At 41.4% G+C, this 18,806-nt stretch overlaps 1 protein-coding gene across 6 annotated transcripts in view; it reads left to right on the forward strand.

Moving 5' to 3' along the window:
- Window positions 1-18,806, forward strand: part of tprb (translocated promoter region b, nuclear basket protein) — a 112,993-nt gene that overhangs the window by 25,811 nt on the left and 68,376 nt on the right. For all 6 annotated transcript variants that reach the window (XM_078561392.1, XM_078561394.1, XM_078561395.1 and 3 more), the window contains exons 15-23: window positions 165-328; window positions 1,079-1,230; window positions 6,973-7,121; window positions 7,845-8,007; window positions 8,149-8,283; window positions 11,356-11,496; window positions 11,799-11,961; window positions 12,600-12,766; window positions 16,636-16,788. In XM_078561392.1, coding sequence (XP_078417518.1) covers window positions 165-328; window positions 1,079-1,230; window positions 6,973-7,121; window positions 7,845-8,007; window positions 8,149-8,283; window positions 11,356-11,496; window positions 11,799-11,961; window positions 12,600-12,766; window positions 16,636-16,788 — 1,387 coding nt within the window. The remainder of the gene's footprint in view (window positions 1-164; window positions 329-1,078; window positions 1,231-6,972; window positions 7,122-7,844; window positions 8,008-8,148; window positions 8,284-11,355; window positions 11,497-11,798; window positions 11,962-12,599; window positions 12,767-16,635; window positions 16,789-18,806) is intronic.

Consider the following 18,806-nt stretch of genomic DNA (forward strand, 5'->3'; position numbering starts at 1 on the left):
ACCCTGGCACTCTCATTTTCCCCCTCACCCAGTGTCTGTCTGTCTCAGTCTCAATGTGCCCCTCTCGACAAGAGCTAGCACATTGTATTAAACAGCATCAGCATGGCTTATGGTTTTGATATAAGAACCATTCAGCAGATTGAGCAAATCTTTTTGAATTCTAGAATTTCTGAGCTTGAGGTGAATCTTGCGGAAGCTTTAAATGAACTCGAACGGCTGCGTGAAGCACGGGCTCATCAGATGCAACTGGTGGAATCAATTGTACGACAACGTGATATGTACCGCATACTACTTGCACAGATGACTGGAGTGACCATTCCGATCCAGGGTAAGGAATATGACACACCTGGTGTAACTTAACTCTGAAGAATGTTTGTTATAAATGCTCTTGCTCTTTGTGGAATAAATTAGGAGCACAATCCTTTTGAGAATTATTTACTCTTCTATAGAATAGGTTTGATTTAACTAGAATCTTGAAGTTGGTACTCAGTTCTGAAAGAACAAAATTTGACTTGCTGTTCAACACAGTAGCATTGGACTGTTAAACCCTATAATTGATTTTAAAGAGTTAAATTAGGGTAATCAATACAGACCTCTTGATTCATGAAAGTATTAAAAGAATAAATGTAATTTGTATGGTGCTTCTGACATAGAAAACCAAGGAATTCAGAGGTAAGGGAGAAAATGGACATTGGTGTGATCAGAGCTTGATCAAAATGTTTTAAAGGAGGAGAGGGAGCCACAAGGGTTTAGAGGTGATCCTAGAGCATGGGGCCCAGATAACTGAAGTTGCACAGTATCCTAGTCTGTGCTGGATAGGATACAGGTAACGGAGTACTGGATGAGGTAGAGGTGCTGGAGCATGGAGGATGGGAAGCTAACCAGAATTGCAGACCTGGATGATAATTCAGCTGAAAATAGACTAATTCAGCAGAGGTGGAAGTAGGTAGTCCTTGTGATGGAGAGCTCTCTTTAAAATGCTGCAAATTCATTAGTTCCAAGTTTTTATTTAACATTTGCTTTGTTTTTAAAAAGCTTCAAAAATATTTGAGTGCTATAAATTTCTGTCATCATTCAGGTGCAGCAACAGATGATACATCTTTAATCTCATCCACCCCTAAACGGTCTCCAGGGAAAACAAAACCAGTGCCACAGATGACCTCCACACCAGCACCAGTTCCTGCAGTGGAATCCACAGAGCTTGTGCAAGCAAGGACAGCACTCAAACAGGTAGGAAGGATGAAGTGTGTCATATTTTGGAACAGGGAAATATAAATATAGTTAATCTTCAAACTCCCACAAAAGGCTTTAAATTGCACAAAGTCATGTACCAGTGAAGTGTTAGTTGGTAAAATTTCTACACATAATTTTCTCAAACTTGCTTATGTTTGGGAGACCTTTCATTGCTTCGTAGTTTCTTCGGATGTCTTAAACTAGTGATGTCTTGTGTATGGCATGTATTTCTTGTACACAATAACTGAACCATGGTGGAGATTTTATAATAGAACCATTGTCACATGTCACAATGGGGGAAAACATTTTCTGTATACCATAATAGGGAAAATCAATTATGAACATGTTAAATTTTACCATTGCATATGATTATGCAAAATGAATTGCTCGGATTTTGAAGAAAATTTCAGCTATCTTAGTTTTTCATTGCACCATTGTGAAATTACACAATCTTGAGTCTTTTAATGTTTTGGATTGGACCTTGAATCAGGGCCCTGTTTTTGTACCTGAGTGGATGTAAAATATCCCATTTTAGTCTCCTAAAGAGCAGGGCATTTCTTTGATTTTTTTTTAAAAGACTGACAAAGTTGAGATTTAAGTGTGATGCCATTTAAAATGATGAACAGTTAAATTTTTAAGAACTGTTCACAAACTAAATAACTGCAAATAGAGCAGTCCCATGTTTATCTTGATTTGGCTGCTGGAGCTTTTACTCACTAAGCCGCTCGCCCTAGTTAGGTTAAAAATTTAAGTTTTAATGTTGTTACTGTTGAGTTTGTGGGAAATTTGATGTAAATACTTAGAAACTGCATAAAGAATTTTTGATTTTGAGTAAATTTTTGCCTGTGGAAATTTGTTCAAAACTAGTTGGCAGACTCTGTAATGGTGTACAAAATGTTTTTGAGCTGGATTGAAAGACATCAATCAGCGAATGACAGGGAAAATCAGTGAATGTTGCCTGAGAGTGCAGGAGGGCAGGAACATAGTCTGTGGTGGCAGTTGTAATCTTGCCTTCGTTTTCAACCCCTTTTTTGAGATTTCAATGTTGTCAGATCCAAGCAACTTCATTTTGTTGCCAGACTCTGTTACCCCACCCCCACCCCGGCATCCCAATCCCATGTTCCAGGACACACTCAAAGTATGATTGGTCCTGGCGATGGCAATACCTGGGATGGAAAACTGTTGGCTCTGTTTTCAGTGTCATAGTTTCACTTGCACGTCCCTCACTACCCCAGTATGGTGCTACAGCTCGACCAAATTGAAAAATTACATTTCACAATAACGACTTAATTTGTTGTTGAAATGTGTTTGTTCTCTAAATAGCTTTGTTTAGATCTAGCTCTTTTAAGGCTTCAGCATTGCTGTGAACAGACACTATCTTAGTTTGAGGGAGGCAGTGTTTACTTCTGTAGGTTTTGCAGGCCAAATGGTAGACCAGTTTACAAGTGGAAAGGAATAACCTGTTCATCACAAGATGAATTTTTTTGAAGTGTCTTTTGATTTGGAAAAGCTGCTGGCAGAATTAATTATTTATTAACTTTAATTAAACTATTAAAGGTCAGACATTTGACCGTGATGCAGAGAGTTTATATATTTTTTAAAAAGCATTTGAATTTGTGGTAGTCTTTCTTGAGTGAAAAAGGCTGACAGTTCTTGGGACGCCACTGATTTAGTAAAGTACTTGGTGACTGCATGCAGTCATGGAACACAAAATGCACTTTGTGCTCCAACCTAAAGATGGTTTAAAAGGCTGGTGGAATGGGGATTGCCTCACGCACCCCGCCCCCCACACTGTCGCCCACATTTCTGCTCTCTGACACACCGTTCAAAACTTCTTCATGCTCTCGATCTTTTTTGCTTTCCCCATGGCTGCCACTTCCTACTGCTTCACAATTCCCCTGAATTTGGAACTTTCAATTTTATTCACCCCTCCCTCTCTGTGCCCTGCCACTCCTGTCAAATTTTGGCAGCTTCTGCATTTACAAACCCCAGAAATCTCCCAATAATTGAAATTTCTCCCCTCTGCCAGGGCTATAAAATGCTAGGATTTTCACATATTGTGCTGCAGTATTAAAGCTCAACATCTCCCCTGCAAATTATGCTAATCTTGGATTTGCCTGACAGTTCCCCTGTCATCCTTCCCTTCATCTATTCAAAACATTGAATATATGAGAGGTGAGCTGGAAGCCAAATAAATTTGATTTTATAGCAGAAATAGCTATGCAGAATTATCCTAAAACAGGGAATGAAGATCTGAAGCACCATTTAATAAAAGCTGATGCCTTACTCAAACATGGGTGATTAGCGCTACTGATAATGTATTATAGCATAGCATTCTAATTGTCATTAAACAGAACACCCTCTGACTTGCTCGTAAGCAAGGGAGGTGGTGGCATAGTGGTATTGTCTCCGGACAAATAATCCAGAGACCCAGGGTAATGCTCTTGGGACCTGGGTTCAACTTCCACCTTAGGTGGTCTGGCCCACATGTAACTCCAGACCCACGGCAATGTGGTTAACTCGAAATGGCCTAGCAAGCCACTCAGTTGTATGAAACTGATTAAAAAGGAACAAAACTGGATGGACCACCTGGCATTGAGCTAGGCACCAGAAATGACAATGGCAAACTCAACCCTGTTGACCTTGCAAAGTCATCTTAACTAATATCTGGGGCCAAAATTGGGAGAGCGCTCTCCGACTAGTCAAGCAACAACCTAACATAGTCAGATAATGTTCCAGACATCACCATCCCTGAGCGTGTCATGTCCCACTAGTAGGACAGATCCAGCAGGTGTGGCAACACAGTGGTATACAGTCCGGTGGGAGTTGGCCCTGGGAGTCTTCAGCATCGATTGTGGACCCTATGAAGTCTCAAGGCATCAAGTCAAACGTAGGCAAGGACACCACCTGCTGATGCTTTTTTATTCATTCAAGGGATCTGGCCCACCCCTAATTGCCCTTGAAAAGGTGGTGGTCAGCTGCCTTCTTGAACCACAGTGTCGTAGCTTCACCAAGTTGACACCTCATTTTTAGCTATGCTTGGTGCTGCTTCTGGCATGCCCACCTGTATGTTTCATTGAACCCGGGATGATCCCCTAGCTTGGTGGTACTGGCAGAGTGGGGGATATGCCAGGCTATGAGGTTACAGATTGCAGTTCTGCTGCAGCTGATGGCTGGCAGTGCACATGGTTGCCCAGTCTTGTGTGGCTAGATCTGTTTGAAATCAGGGCCCTGTTTTTTGCAGACGGAAAGAAGATGTACACACATTGTGCCTGTTTCAGCTAAACAAAATAAGTGACAACCATTTGCTGGTTCTTTCGCCAGGGGACTATGTCTTGACCAATCAGCCAAGCCGTCTGGTTTAAATTTCAAACTATGCTTGGCAGTTAACTCAGTCACCAACTGGTGCATTCTCCATAGCAATGCCTCCACCAATCCGAGTCCACTTGCCATCTAATCAGCACCCTCTTCTCATGCAGTATAAATAAGCTGTTTCCCTTGACGTTTGCAAATAGCCCTGATGAGTGCAAGACGAAAAGCTTTGACAAATGGTTTTTTTTTAGCAATACCCAAGTTCTGTACTACCAAACGACCTACTTTTTTTTGAATAGTGTTACATTTGCTGCCATCCAATTCACAGACTTCTAGATTCTAGAAGATCAAAACCCAAGGTCAGTGAGCACAAGGTCATAGTCTCAGGATAAGGGCTCGGCCATTTAGGTATGAGATGAGAAATTTCTATTGAGGGCTGTGAACCTTTGGAATCCTCTACCCCAGACGGTTGATAATGCTCAGCTGATAAGGATATCATGGCAGGCACAGAATTTTGTGCACAGTGGGAATTGAAATAAGTGGAGATGGGGAAGGATGTAGAAGCTTAACCATGAGTTTATTGAATGGTACAACAGACTCAAGGGGCAATATGGCGTACTCTTCCTATTTCTTGGATTTTTTTAGGTGGGTAATGGGTGAATGGGACTTCAGCCTATTCCAGTCTGCTTGGGGACCAGTAATGTTTCATTTAAAAGTAGACAGAGCTTGAAACCTGTTACCCACTAGGATAAAAAAGGCCACAAGGCTCCACAATTTTAAACAAAATAAACTTTACTAAAAATCAGCAAAGCAATATACAGTATCTATCGTATACCCTTAACATTGGGTAAATATGAATTAACAGGCAAACTGTGGTCAAACACACCACACATTAAATGGCAGATGCGAGAAGTCCCACTTGTTGCTCAGCAACCCAGCCAGATGTCACTACTGACTGAGTCACAATTCTTTCAAAAGCTACTCTGATTTGGACTGCCTCAAGGATTGCTCACCTCCCGATGGTTCGATCTCTTCTCCTGAGACTCTTGTTCCATGGGATTCATAAAGCTGCACTCACGTTTCTAAAAACGGCACATGTCCAACTTTTACAGACCGCTAGCTTCATTAAGCTGGCACTGCCCCTGGGTTTCTCCGAACACCAGCCTTCCTACTGCATCGAGCTATGAATGGCTCACAGGGCTACTCTGAGCCTTATGTCTCCAGCACAGGACTAGCAACCTTGCACCACATTCTCAACTCTTCATGATTTCTGAGCCCTAACTGCGCCGAACAGCTCCAGAGCTTCTGAGCTTTGAACCACACAAGATCCAAACTGCAACTCTGAGCTGCACCAAATGGCTCCAAGGCCTTTTCTGAGCTGTAACTGCATAGAACCTGCCAACAGCACCTTTAGATATGGAGCCCCTCTCCTTGCTGTCGAATAGTTGGATAAATTTAAACCAGAGAACCTTCTTAAGCTCCACCCTTCTTCATGATGATGTGGCCTGCTTTAGTTAATCCTCAAACTGACTTCCAAGCCAATTACCCCTCCTTTATAATTTCTCCAGCTTAGTCAACCCACCTACTGTTTTATTGCTTCATTGTTTCTATTTTGACTCTATTAAACAAACATGAGTAAACTTGTGAACTGCCATTTTCTTTTAGGTGTTCTGGCAACCCGTAAAGCCCAGCATTTTAGTTACCTTGCACAACGATAATCTTCCCAGAACTAAACATTAGCTCATAGTCCATGTTAATATTTTAAAGGTAGATATGTGTAACAATTCTCCAAGCATAAAAATCTGGCTCAGGAGTAAAGCTACATGTGGCTGTATCTTGTATTTTAAATGCTTTGATAGGTAATGACTAGGCAATGCCATCTGCCTTATTTATATTGATCTGTGTAACTTGCATGTGTACTTTGTCAATCTATCGGTTGGAGTTTTTAAGCCAAGCTCTTTCTGAGTTTACAATATTTGAGTAGTATTTTTTGTATTAAATTAGTATTAGAATATACGTCACATTTAGCCAGTACTGTTGGAGGTTGAGGTTTCCATATAAACACCTTGGTTCATCAGAAAGGCCACTTAATCATTATATGAAGGCTTCTTCCATGCCAGATTGTCTGGAAATTATAAACGTGTTACCAGGGTAGCAGGTAAATATTGCTCATGATTGAGTTGAAGCTCTTTCATCAGGTGCCAAATAGCAATCTAATATAGCTACCTAGCTGCTGAAAGGTAGGATTTTATATTGATCTGCAGCACTATGCTCCAAATAATAATTTGTGAAGGGAGGGGAATTTATGAAAAGTAACAAATGTAAATCTATTCATTGCTTGTGTAAGCTAGAGATGAGAAGGTTTCTTCATGTAGGGAGTGATAGAATTTTAAGATGCATCATACTTAGAAAATTATTTTATTTTAGCTCCAGTTACACTTTGAAAGTTACAAGACAGAAAAGGCAGAGAATGACAAAATGTTAAACCAACAGAACGAGAAACTTCAGGATCAGCTGACACAACTGCGAACTCAGAGCACAAAATTGTCTACACAGTTGGAATTTGCTTCTAAACGGTATGTTTGGAGAATCAAGGCTACAGTTGGTAGAGTTTAGATCTTGTGGGACATATAGAAATGGTATGAGGTGATCATAGTACTCCACTAGATTAGATAAATAAGTGTAATGTTGTAATGTAAGTATCCTATCTTTTGTAATAAAACTTAATTTGAAACCCATTATAACTGACAGTGAACTTTATGCTGGGGGCAAGCTGTTGAATTTGATGAGCTTGTTTCTACTATTAGACTTGCTAGTTCCAAAAATCCAAAAGAAAAATTTCCAATTGAAATTTTGAAAAAAGTTTTTTTTCTTCACCATGGTGGATTGCTCCACAATGCATTCTGCATTGCACAGTTGAGGACCAGAATTGATTGCAGCCACTACTTGGGATCTGCTTACTGAACTTGTGGTTAATTTTCTTTTCTTTTTTGCTTTTTGATTACCCTGTGAAACCATCGTGGGTTTTGCAAATAAGCAAAACCAGATAGAAAACTTACTGTTCCCACAATGCGAGGTTATTGCTGCAAGGTCACAATACTAAATTAAAGAAAAATGTGTTCATAGTTTTGGAGATTGCCAGAGCATCTGCACTGGCAGTGTAGAGAAGACATAATCTTGCACTCTGTATCAAGTCAGTTATAGCATGGACCAGAACAAGTTTGTTTTTCAGCACTAGTGTCACTTGCTGTGTGGCAAATTATTTTTGGGAGGAAAGCTTAACCTCGTTCAAAATTTAGGTATGAGATGCTGCAGAACAATGTAGACGGATTCCGGCGTGAAATAGCATCCTTGCGTGATAGGTGTCAGAAGCTCACCACGACTGTTCAGAAACAGGAACACATCATTAGCAACATGACTCAAGATTTACGGGCATCAAATGAAAAATTGGCTCTAGAGGAGGTGAGAATTTTGTATTTTTAAAAAAAAAGCCGATATTTTCTGGATCAGTAACTTAAACTGAACCTCCAGGGTTACAGTTCCGGAAAGCAGATAAGTTATTGAATTTTCTTTTTGTGTCTTTCTCTAACCCCCTTCCTGCAGACTCGTGGAGAAAACTTGAGGAAAGAGAAAGATATGTTGAAGATGGTGGAAGTACGTCTTACCCAAGAGCGAGATTCAAAGTTTGCTGAGCACAGGGGGCAAAGCTTGCTACTAACGAATCTGCAGTCTATTCAGGTACACCTTGCAGGACTGCAACTTGTTAATGGGAGCTGAGCTTTCAGTCCACACCCTGGTGTGTGTGAAGTCTAATTAAATACAATTTTTTCAGAATAAAACTAAAGCTTGTCATTGTTAGGCAAAAATTTATGGTCTAGGATCAGGTATTAAAATGGAAAAGTCATGGATAGTTCAGCTTAATGTCAACGGGTAAGGAATAACTGAGTTATGTTGGCTCAGATTTAGTCATTTGGCGTTTGTATTTTCTAATGCACTTCGTGGTTACTTTGGCTGCAATCTTTTAGAGTAATTGTATTGCTAAATCTCCTCTAGTGGACCGTAAGTCTAATCTTTTATAAAATGTTCACTCTACTTCTAGCACTTTTTTTTTGAAGAGAACAACTAATAACTCGCTCAAATTGTTATGCTTAATGGGTTTAGTCCATTTTGTATCGAGGCTTATAAATTTAAAACTAGTTTGAAATGATCCTTGTGACCATTTTTCTTTTACTGTATGATTACTGTTACGGCAGGAGAGAAAGGCGAACTGAACTCCTTTATTCTCTGTCTCTGTAAGCAGAGGTGTTTTTCATGATTTTAAAAATGGGCAGTTGTGTGTTTTTCCCCAAACCCTCAGTTTGTGAAGTCCAATTTTTAATGCATGCATTTGCGCGGATAGAAAAGAGGAGTTTTACAACTATGAATAACTTCACAGTAAAAGAACTACAAATAAATATAATTTTACGTGATTTCCAGAGTCCAGAATGTCAAAGTCCAGAGGGGGTGGAGGGGGGTTTCCATCTTGGAGAAGTTAGTTTGGAGAGACCAAACGCAGACTGGGTGACCGCTTTGCAGAACACCTTCGGTCTGTCCGCAAGCATTACCTAGACCTCCCTGTTGCTTGCCGTTTCAACACTCCACCCTGCTCTCATGCCCACATGTCCGTCCTTGGCTTGCTGCATTGTTCCAGTGAAGCTCAACGCAAACTGGAGGAACAGCACCTCATCTTCCGACTAGGCATTTTACAGCCTTCCGGACTGAATATTGAGTTCAACAAATCATGAACTCTCTCCTCCATCCCCACTCCCTTTCCGATTTTCCCCCTCCTTTTTGTTTTTTCCAATAATTTATATAGATTTTTCTTTTCCCACCTACTTCCATTATTTTTAAGTGTATTTCCATCCATTGTTTTATCTCTACCGTTTAGCCTGTTTCGATCCCTTCCCCCAACCCCACTAGGGCTATCTGTCCCTTGCTCATCCTGCTTTCTGTCCTTAATTAGCACATTCCTTTAGATAATATCACCACCTTCAACACCTCTTTGTCCTTTTGACAACTTTTGGTTATCTCCACCTAACCCCCCCCCCCCCCCCCCCCCAAAAACCAACTTATATTTCACCTCTTTTCTATTTTTACTTAGTTCTGTTGAAGGGTCATTCAGACTTGAAACGTTAACTGTGCTCCTCTCCACAGATGCTGCCAGACCTGCTGAGTTTTTCCAGGTATTTTTGTTTTTGTTTTGGAGAAGTTAGTTCCTGGCTAAAGACAGTAGTGCAGAATTCCTTTAACATGAATGGCGATGCAGCGAGATTGCCTGCCAAGCAGACCAACTCTATGTACAGCAATGATCAGAGGCTTCCAGTTAAACAGGCTTTTGAGGGGCTAAGACTTGCTGCAGATGGCTTTGCCAACCTGGAGTCCTACTATTGAACCTTGCAGGTTAGAGGTACATCAGACTGGGTTGAGAGTCTCAACCTAGTATTAGTGTTTCAGAGGCCAGAAGCTTGGATCATGTGATATGGCCCCTTAATGAGGCATTTGCAGGTTAATGAGCAATTTGTGTCTCTGGTCAAATCCATTGCCCACTTTGAGATAAATGGTGGATCTTAACAATAGATGGCTCTCCCTTTGTTATAGTTCAGGCTGGAGAGACTGACCATTTGCTGCTCCTTGACTTCCTTCATTGTAATTCCCTTCCAAAGAGTGGTATGAGATTCCACACTAAGGATTGTTTCTGTCTTGTTACTGCTATTTGGCCACAGTTTCTGGAAAGTTCCAATCTTGACTTGTGTGACCTGTAGCAGCCATCCCTTGGTTCAACAGAGTCCATTTTAAGGTTTGATTTTTAAACAGTTTCATGTCCCTAAGATATGAAAGGGACTATGCAATTACAGATTTAACTGGTTGAAAGAATCCTTTGCTGATATCTAGCTTCAGAATGCTCAATACATTGCTTTATTCCTAGCAAGTAAATACTTTGCCAATATCTAGCTCAGTAACACTATATCTAACCATACAATCACCGGAAGTGGCCGGCACCTGTGGTTGTCGATTCTTCTCCTGATGATCAGTCAGCCTATCTCCTTGATTGCAATACCTTGACTGTCATGCTGGTGTCTCACCCCTGGAGTAAAGATCTCCAATGTATTCAATCTTTTATTTATTGTTTTCTGGGGATGGGGTTACTATACTATATTGACAAGCCATTCTTTCCTATGAAGCTTGTTTTAATTATATTCTGCGGCCTTTGTTTAAACCATGATTTGTGTCAGCCCAGAAAGTTGTCCATCTTTTTGCTTTATCCAATAATTTTCCATTACGTTACGTCCTTCATAGTTTTCCAGGAAAAGATGTTTACATTTACCTCCTTTTTGATTCAAGGCCTAGTTGTCTTAAACTAAAGTATTATTGTCTCTGGCTAGCCTATATTGTCTCTTTCCCTTGTTAGCATTTGTTTTGTCTCTTTCGGCTTGGTAAATTCATCATTAATTTTAAAAGACTGAGAAACAAACATCTCCTCTTCAGAACATTTAGTTTCCCAAGGCATGTTGGATGAATGTCGAGCTTAACTATCAAAAGGTTTTTTTGGTGCTATATGTTGCATGATCAATTCAGTGAGGATGAGCATAGATTAATGGTCACTTCAAATAAAGTATGCATAAGTTTGGAATGCAATCTTGGAGCAGGTTTGAGATTGTCTTTATGGAATACTTAGTATTCCACTCTTTGTTCTAAGATACCTGCTGGTGTTTCATTCTTCTGAGGGGAGAAGAATTTTAAGTATTAACATATGACTCTTTGAATATGTAGTTGAGTCTGGAACGTGCGGAAACTGAGACCAAACAACGCTTAAACAGCCAAATTGAAAAACAAGAACGTGAAATAGAGAAGCTGAAAAAGAAAGTTGAATATGAAGTGGATCAGCGGCATTTACTTGGTAGGAACCAAGATGTAAGTATACAAAAACTAACCTGTTGATCTATGATATGTAGGATATGTAATATTGTCACATTTGAAACTGAAAGGTAAGATACAAATTTGTGTAATAAGTTAGTCAGAATGGAGCTCCTAAATTAGTTCAGACCTTAAAAAGGAGACAGGGCAGCTTTAGTTGTATAATGCTTGCATAACACAAATTTAATAAAGAGCAAACCATTGCTCTACATATCAGTTCTGCAAAATTATCGTACTTCAAGAATTCTGCAACTGCTTTAGAAAGCTTTACTTAAACTGTTTTTCTTAACTTTGCAAAGATTCAGCTTATGGAACTCAGGAAGCAGCTTGAAACTGAAACTAATCTTCATATGAAGACAAAGGAACTCTTGAAAAATGCAGAGAAAGAAATTAACACCTTGAAACTACACCTTAATAACGTTGAAACTAAACTGGCAGAGATTAAAGGAAGTGATTCTAAAGGTAAAACATTTATGATAATGGCTTGTATGTTGGTAAGTTGACCTGGATAGAGTTCTGCCTCCATCCTCTACCCCAACTGTTATCTGTAGGGAAGAGTCTTTGACATGTTTCAATTTTGGCTCACTTAAAATTATGAACTTACCCTGTGCCAATTTGCAAGCCATTGATTCATAGTAACTAATATATATAGATGAGGTGTATGTATATTTTTAGTTGTATGCAACTTTTAATTTAGGTTTTCTTTTCTCTGGTGCCTTAAGTATGTTGCTTTTCAGTTAAGACAAACTAAATATGAAGTTTTTGATGCAATATTTCACCAAATAGTCTCAAGTCATGTATTACTGGTAACTAGACACAGATGTCAACACAAATGTGGGACAATTCACAAGTTGGGCAAGTTTTCTTAAGATATTTGATCAGACACTTGCCTTTTCTCTTGCTCTCTCCCACACGCAAGTAAATTGTCAATCAATTGTGACTCAATTTTGTGGGTGAAGCACTCTTGAGAATCATTAGGATGTCAGTTTAGGTTGATGAGCTCTCAACCTATTCACATGAAACAATTAACTCTTCTTGGATGTGGCGTTATTGTTCAATAAAATTTTAGGTAGCTATGTACACCTCTGATCTATTTCTAGGGAAATCCAATACTGAAGATGATGTTGATGATCTCCAGTCACGGCTTCGGCAGGCTGAAGAACAGGTGAATGAATTGAGAGAGCGCCTCAAGACTGCCACAAACAATGTGGAACAATATAGAGACATGGTCCTTAGTCTGGAGGAGTCCCTCAGTAAGGAGAAGCAGGTTAGTGACTTAAGAGTGCACCACTTCAAGGAGTGAGAATGTCTTATGTTTGTGAAGGGAATAAGGGAGTCATTGGTTTCGAAAGGGGAGCCTGTGAAAGGCTCTTGCTGTTACTGTTGCAATGGAAAGCCATGGATTTAGTAGCTATTTTAAATATGCGTCTGAGGTAAATTTGCTTGACTTGCCAGCGAAATTCTACATTGGAAAGTTCTGTAATAACTAGTGCCCTTCAACTTTGTGCCATAGTCAAAAAGATACAATCAGAGTAAATTGAATGAGTGGAGTGGCTGAGATTGTAGCCTTTTGTGAACTGAAGCATGATACAGTCCTTTGTCTTTTATTCTGTTGCTACAGTCTCTGTAGAGACTGATCTCTTTTAGAGGCATGAATTTCCCAGTGACTTTTGCCAAGAAAAATCGAACAAGATTTCACATTTTATGGAGTTTTTACTGTGACGAGCTAAAATCAACATTGAATAAATGTTACTTAGGCAACTAATACACTGAACTACAGAAACAATATCCCTTAATAATTTAGCACGATCAAAAACCCCATGCCGCATTTATACACTATGTGTACTCAGCAAAAATGTAGTCTTCTGTTTAAAAATCCCAAGCTCCTCCCAGCTTTAGCAGAACCTCTTCCTGTCCCACCAGGATGAATCTTATAGTGAGTCTTCCACGACAAGTTGCTGCCTCCTTCGTCTCAAGCTGTTAAAAAAACCTGAATTTAAATATGTTTCAGTTGGAGTTTGACTCCATAACAAGCAGGTCACATGGGTTTTTCCCAGGCAAATTTAGGATCAAGTCATATAGGCTTATCTGTGTGCAGATCACATCGGAGGTCCCATCTCCCTCTACCGCTCAGTTTAAGAGACAGGTTAAAGCATATGGTCCAGCATTCATAACATTGTCATTTTGATGCAGTTCTGTGCCATGACAAGAAATGTTCAAGTTGCCACACCTGAAAGATTCTCCCTTTCTTACTTAGTGATTTAGCAAGTGCTGATGTGAGAGCAGTCCCTTCAATTTGCACATTCAATTTAAAATTTCAAACTTTGTCCCAACTTAAGCTCCAGTTCTGTCATTTGAGCCGCATACCTGTATACCCGTATACCTGTGCAGTTGAATAGGAATGATTGCATAAGATAAAAGCAGAAGCAGAAACAGAAAATGCTGGAAAAACTCACCAGGTCTAGCAGCATCTGTGGAAAGAGAAACAGAGTTAACATTTCAAGTCTGTGTGACCCTTCTTCAGAGCTGAAGAGAAGTGGAAATGTGATGAAATTTATACTGTATAAAGGGAGTAGGGCAGGTGGAGCTTCTGGCATGTTGTTTGGGTCTCTGTTCAAGGAAGAAGCGGAGAGCCCTCAGACCATTCTGGTGGGGAATGCAGGTGTAGAGGGATTAGATGTCCATTGTGAAGGAGGAGGCGGTTAGGGCCAGGGAACTAGAAATTGTTGATATGACGTGGGTATCTGAGGAATCGTGGATGTAGGTGGGAAGAAACTAGACAAGGGGAGAGACAATGGAATTAAGATAGGAAGAAATGAGTTCCATAGGGCAGGAACAGGCTGACATGATTGGTGTACCGAGACAGTCCTGTTTGTGGATTTTGGGAAGGAGGTAGAAGCGGGCTATACGGGGTTGGGAGACTGAGGTTGGAAGCTGTGGAGGGAAGATCTCCTAGAAGGCCAGTGATAGGTGGGGGCAAAGGAGGGATTGACAAAGATGTCATGAACTGAAGAACAAATGGAGTATTGATGCTAGTGGTCAGTGCTAAAAGAGGTGCTAATCGTGGCATAAAGGTAAAAAATCAGAATGTGATTATAGCAGGATAGCATTGTGTGAAAGGACAACATGGAACAAGTAACAGATGGCCTGGTGGGGAAGGGGGCAGTGGTGGGGGGAAAAAAGGATAGAAAAGGGGATAAAACCACTGATAAATGAATAAAGATAAGTGGCTAAAAAAATACAAATGAATATAGAAAAAGGTGGGGTGGGGGTGGAGGAGAGAGTTCATGGTCTGAAGTTGTTAAACTCTGTCAAGCCCAGAAGGCTGTAAGGTGCCTATTCGGAAGATGAGGTGCTGTTCCTTCAATTTATGTTGGGCTTCACTGGAACATTGGAGCAGGCCAAGGATGGACATGTGGGCATGAGAGCAGGATGGTGTGTTGAAATGGCAAGTGACTGGAAAGTCTGGGTCACCCAGCCTGTTTGGTCTCCCTGATGTAGAGGAGACCACATTGGGAGCAGCGGATGCAGTAGACCAAATTGAAGGAGGTGCAAGTGAAGCACTGCTTCACCTGAGAGGAGTGTTTTGGCCCTTGGAGGGGGAGGAGGTAAAGGGGCAAGTGTTGCACCTTCTGTGATTGCATGGGAAAGGTGCCTTGGGAAGGGGATGAGGTGATGGAGGAGTGAACCAGGGTGTCTCGGAGGGAACGGTCCCTACAGAATGACGGGTTAGTGAGGGGAAGATGTTTGGTGGTGGCATCATGCTGGAAATGGCGGAGGATGATCCTTTGAATGCGGAGGCTGGTAGGATGAAAAGTGAGGACAAGGGGGCCCCTATCATGGTCCTGGGAGGGAGGGGAAGGTGTGAGGGCAGAGGTGCGGGAGATGGGTTGGACATGGTTGGGGGCCCTGTCAACCACAATGGGGGGCAACCTCGGTTATGAAAGAAGAAAGACATGCCAGAAGTGCCGTTTTGGAAAGTGGCATAATCGGAACAGATGCGACGGAGGCGAGGGAACTGAAAGAATGGGATGGAGCCCTTACAGGAAGCAGGGTATGACGAGCTGTAGTCGAGGTAGCTGTGGGAGTCGGTGGGCTTGTAATAATGAATATTGATGGATAGTCGACCACTAGAGATGGAGACAGAGTCAGGGAAGGGAAGTGTTGGAGATGGACCATGTGAAGGCGATGGAGGGGTGGAAATTAGAAGCAAAATTGATAATTTTTTCCAGGTCCAGACAAGAGCATGAAGCGGCACTGAAACAGTCACTAATATACCGAATAAAGAGTTGTGGGAGGGGGCCTGAGTAGGACTGGAACAAGGAATGTTCCATGTAGCCCATAAAGAGACAAGCATAACGGGGACCCATGTGGATCCCCATAGCCACACCTTTTATTTGGAGGAAGTGAGACAAGTTTAAGGAGAAATTGTTCAGTGAGAGAACAAGTTCAGCCAGGTGGAGGAAAGTAGTGCAGGATTGGGGTTGTTCGGGCCTCTGTTCAAGGAAGAAGCGGAGAGCCCTCAGACCATTCTGGTGGGGAATGCAGGTGTAGAGGGATTAGATGTCCATTGTGAAGAGGCGGTTAGGACCAGGGAACTAGAAATTGTTGATATGACGTGGGTATCAGAGGAATCGTGGATGTAGGTGGGAAGAAACTAGACAAGGGGAGAGACAACGGAGTCAAGATAGGAAGAAATGAGTTCCGTAGGGCAGGAACAGGCTGACATGATTGGTTTACCAAGACAGTACTGTTTGTGGATTTTGGGAAGGAGGTAGAAGCGAGCTATGTGGGGTTGGTAGACTGAGGTTGGAAGCTGTGGAGGGAAGATCTCCAGAGGAGATAAGGTCGGTGACAGCCTTGGAAGCAATGGCTTGATCCTTGGTGGTGGGGTCATGGTCCAGTGGGAGGTAGGAAGAAGTGTCTAAGAGTTGCTGCTCAAGTTGCTCATTGATTGCATGTTGTGCCATGTAAGGATGACTTTGTTAACATTAGCAGGTTCTGCACAAAATTGGCATTGAGACTCAAATTGCTATTAGCATTCTGTGGGAACAGTGCATAAAATTTAAATTAATTTACCACCCATTTAAATGACCTAAATGGTGTGAATAATTGAACTGTTGATCCATTTCTCAGGTGACTGAAGAGGTACGGGCTGCTGTAGAATCTCGCCTCAAAGAGTCTGCAGAATACCAGAGACAGTTAGAAAAGCGTATGTTGGAAGCTGAGAATGAGAAACAAGCTCTCACTGATGAGAAGCGGAAAGCTATAGAAAACCTGGAGCAGCAGGTAATGGTTTTTTTTATTGGAAATGGTAGACATAACCTTTGAAATTAATTGACAAATGTAATAAAAACACTAAGTTGCCTTGTGTCTATTTATAGATATATTTTATAAGAGGAAACAGGTGTTCATTTTCAAACTTTTGTTACTTAGATTTTTTTAAAACTTGCTTTCCTTACTATCTAACTTCTGAAAAATGGTGTTAGGCTTCACCTAATTAGCAAACACACAGGATTGTGCAAGATTTGTACAGTCTTGCAAATAACCTTGTTTGGCAATGCCATTTAAAATAATGATTGCAAATTGGTCAGATGTTCAACTCTGTTTTGTTTACCTTGGTTAATCTACCATTTAAATTGAGTTTTACTAGGCCGAGCTAAAACTGGACAGCAACAAGCTGTGTTTCTGAAATGGTAAACATGCACAACTTTATTTTTTTGAGAACAAAAACAGATTAGTAGCCAGCCTAGGTTCTTACATTTGTGACTTAACTTGTTGAATACCATTGCTTGAGGACACAGTCAAGAGACTTTCCCAATTTGAAAGAGTGAATTTTGAATTAGGAACATCTGAGCAGGTGAAGGCCATTCAACCAGATCATGGCTGATCATCTAACTTTTTCCTGCATTATCCCCATATTTGTTAACACCTTGAATATCTAGAAGTCTACCCATCTGTCTTGAACACGCTCAGTGATTGAGCTTCCATCGCCCTCTGGGGTAGGGAATTCTAAAGATTCCCTACCTTCTGAATGAAGAAATTCTTCATAACCTCAGTCCTGGCTAGAACCGCAGCCAGGGGAAATACCCTTTCTGCATCTACCCTGTCAAGCCCTGCAAGAAATTTGTATGTTTGAATGAGATCACATCTAATTTTTTGATACTCAACAGGCCCAGTCTCCTCAATCACTCCTCCTAAGATAGTCTTGCCACCCCAGAAATTAGTCTGGTGAATCTCTATTGGACTCCCTCTATGGCAAGTATATCCTTGCTTGGGTAAGGGGACCAAAACTGCATGCAGTACTCCAGATGCGGCCTCACCAAGGTCCTATACAATTGAAGCAATACATCTTTGACTCCTGTACTCAAATCCTCTTGCAATAAAGGCCAGCATACCATTTGCCTTCCTAACTGTTTGCTGCACATGTATGTTAGCATTTAGCTACTTATGAACCAGAACAATTGGTCACGTGCTCTGTTACGGATTTGCTTTGAAGTTGCACCTACTGATGAGGCATGTCTTTGAATGTATAAATCATGATTGCACTGCATACTTCTAATTCATTCACGGGATGTGGGCTTCACTGGCTGGGCCAGCATTTATTGCACATCCCTAGTTGCCCTTGAGAGGGTGGTGGTGAGCTGCCTTCCTGAACCCCATTGCAGTCCATGTGGTGTAGGTACACCAACAGTGCTGGATTTTGACCCAGCGACGGTGAAGGAACGACGATATGTTTTCAAGTCAGGATGGTGAGTGACTTGGAGGGGAACTTCTAGGTGGTAGTGTTCCCATCTGTCTGATGCCCTTGTCCTTCTAGATGGTAGTGGTCGTGGGTTTGGAAGGTGCTGTCTAAGGAGCCTTGATGAATCCCTGCAGATGGCGCACACTACTACTGTGTGTCGGTGTTGGAGGGAGTGAATGTTTGTCGATGTGGTGGCAATCAAACAGGCTGCGTTGTCCTGGACGGTGTCAAGCTTCTTGACTGTTGTGGGAGCTGCACTCATCCAGGCAAGTAGGGAGTATTCCACCACACTCCTGACTTGTTCCTTGTAGATGGTGGACAGGCTTTGGGGAGTCAGGAGGTGAGTTACTTCTCACATGATTCCTAGCCTCTGACCTACGCAAGTGCCGCTTGATAGCACTGTTGATGACCCCTTCCATTACTTTACTGGTGATCAAGAGTAGACTAGGGTGGCAATTGGCTGGGTTGGATTTGTGCTGCTTTTTGTGTACAGGGCACACCTGGGCAGTTTTCCACATAGCCAGGTGGATGCTAGTGTTGTACTGGAACAGCTTGGCTAGTG

The sequence above is a fragment of the Cetorhinus maximus genome, chromosome 17 (assembly GCF_964194155.1).
Source record: "Cetorhinus maximus chromosome 17, sCetMax3.hap1.1, whole genome shotgun sequence".
Taxonomy (NCBI): Eukaryota; Metazoa; Chordata; class Chondrichthyes; order Lamniformes; family Cetorhinidae; genus Cetorhinus; species Cetorhinus maximus.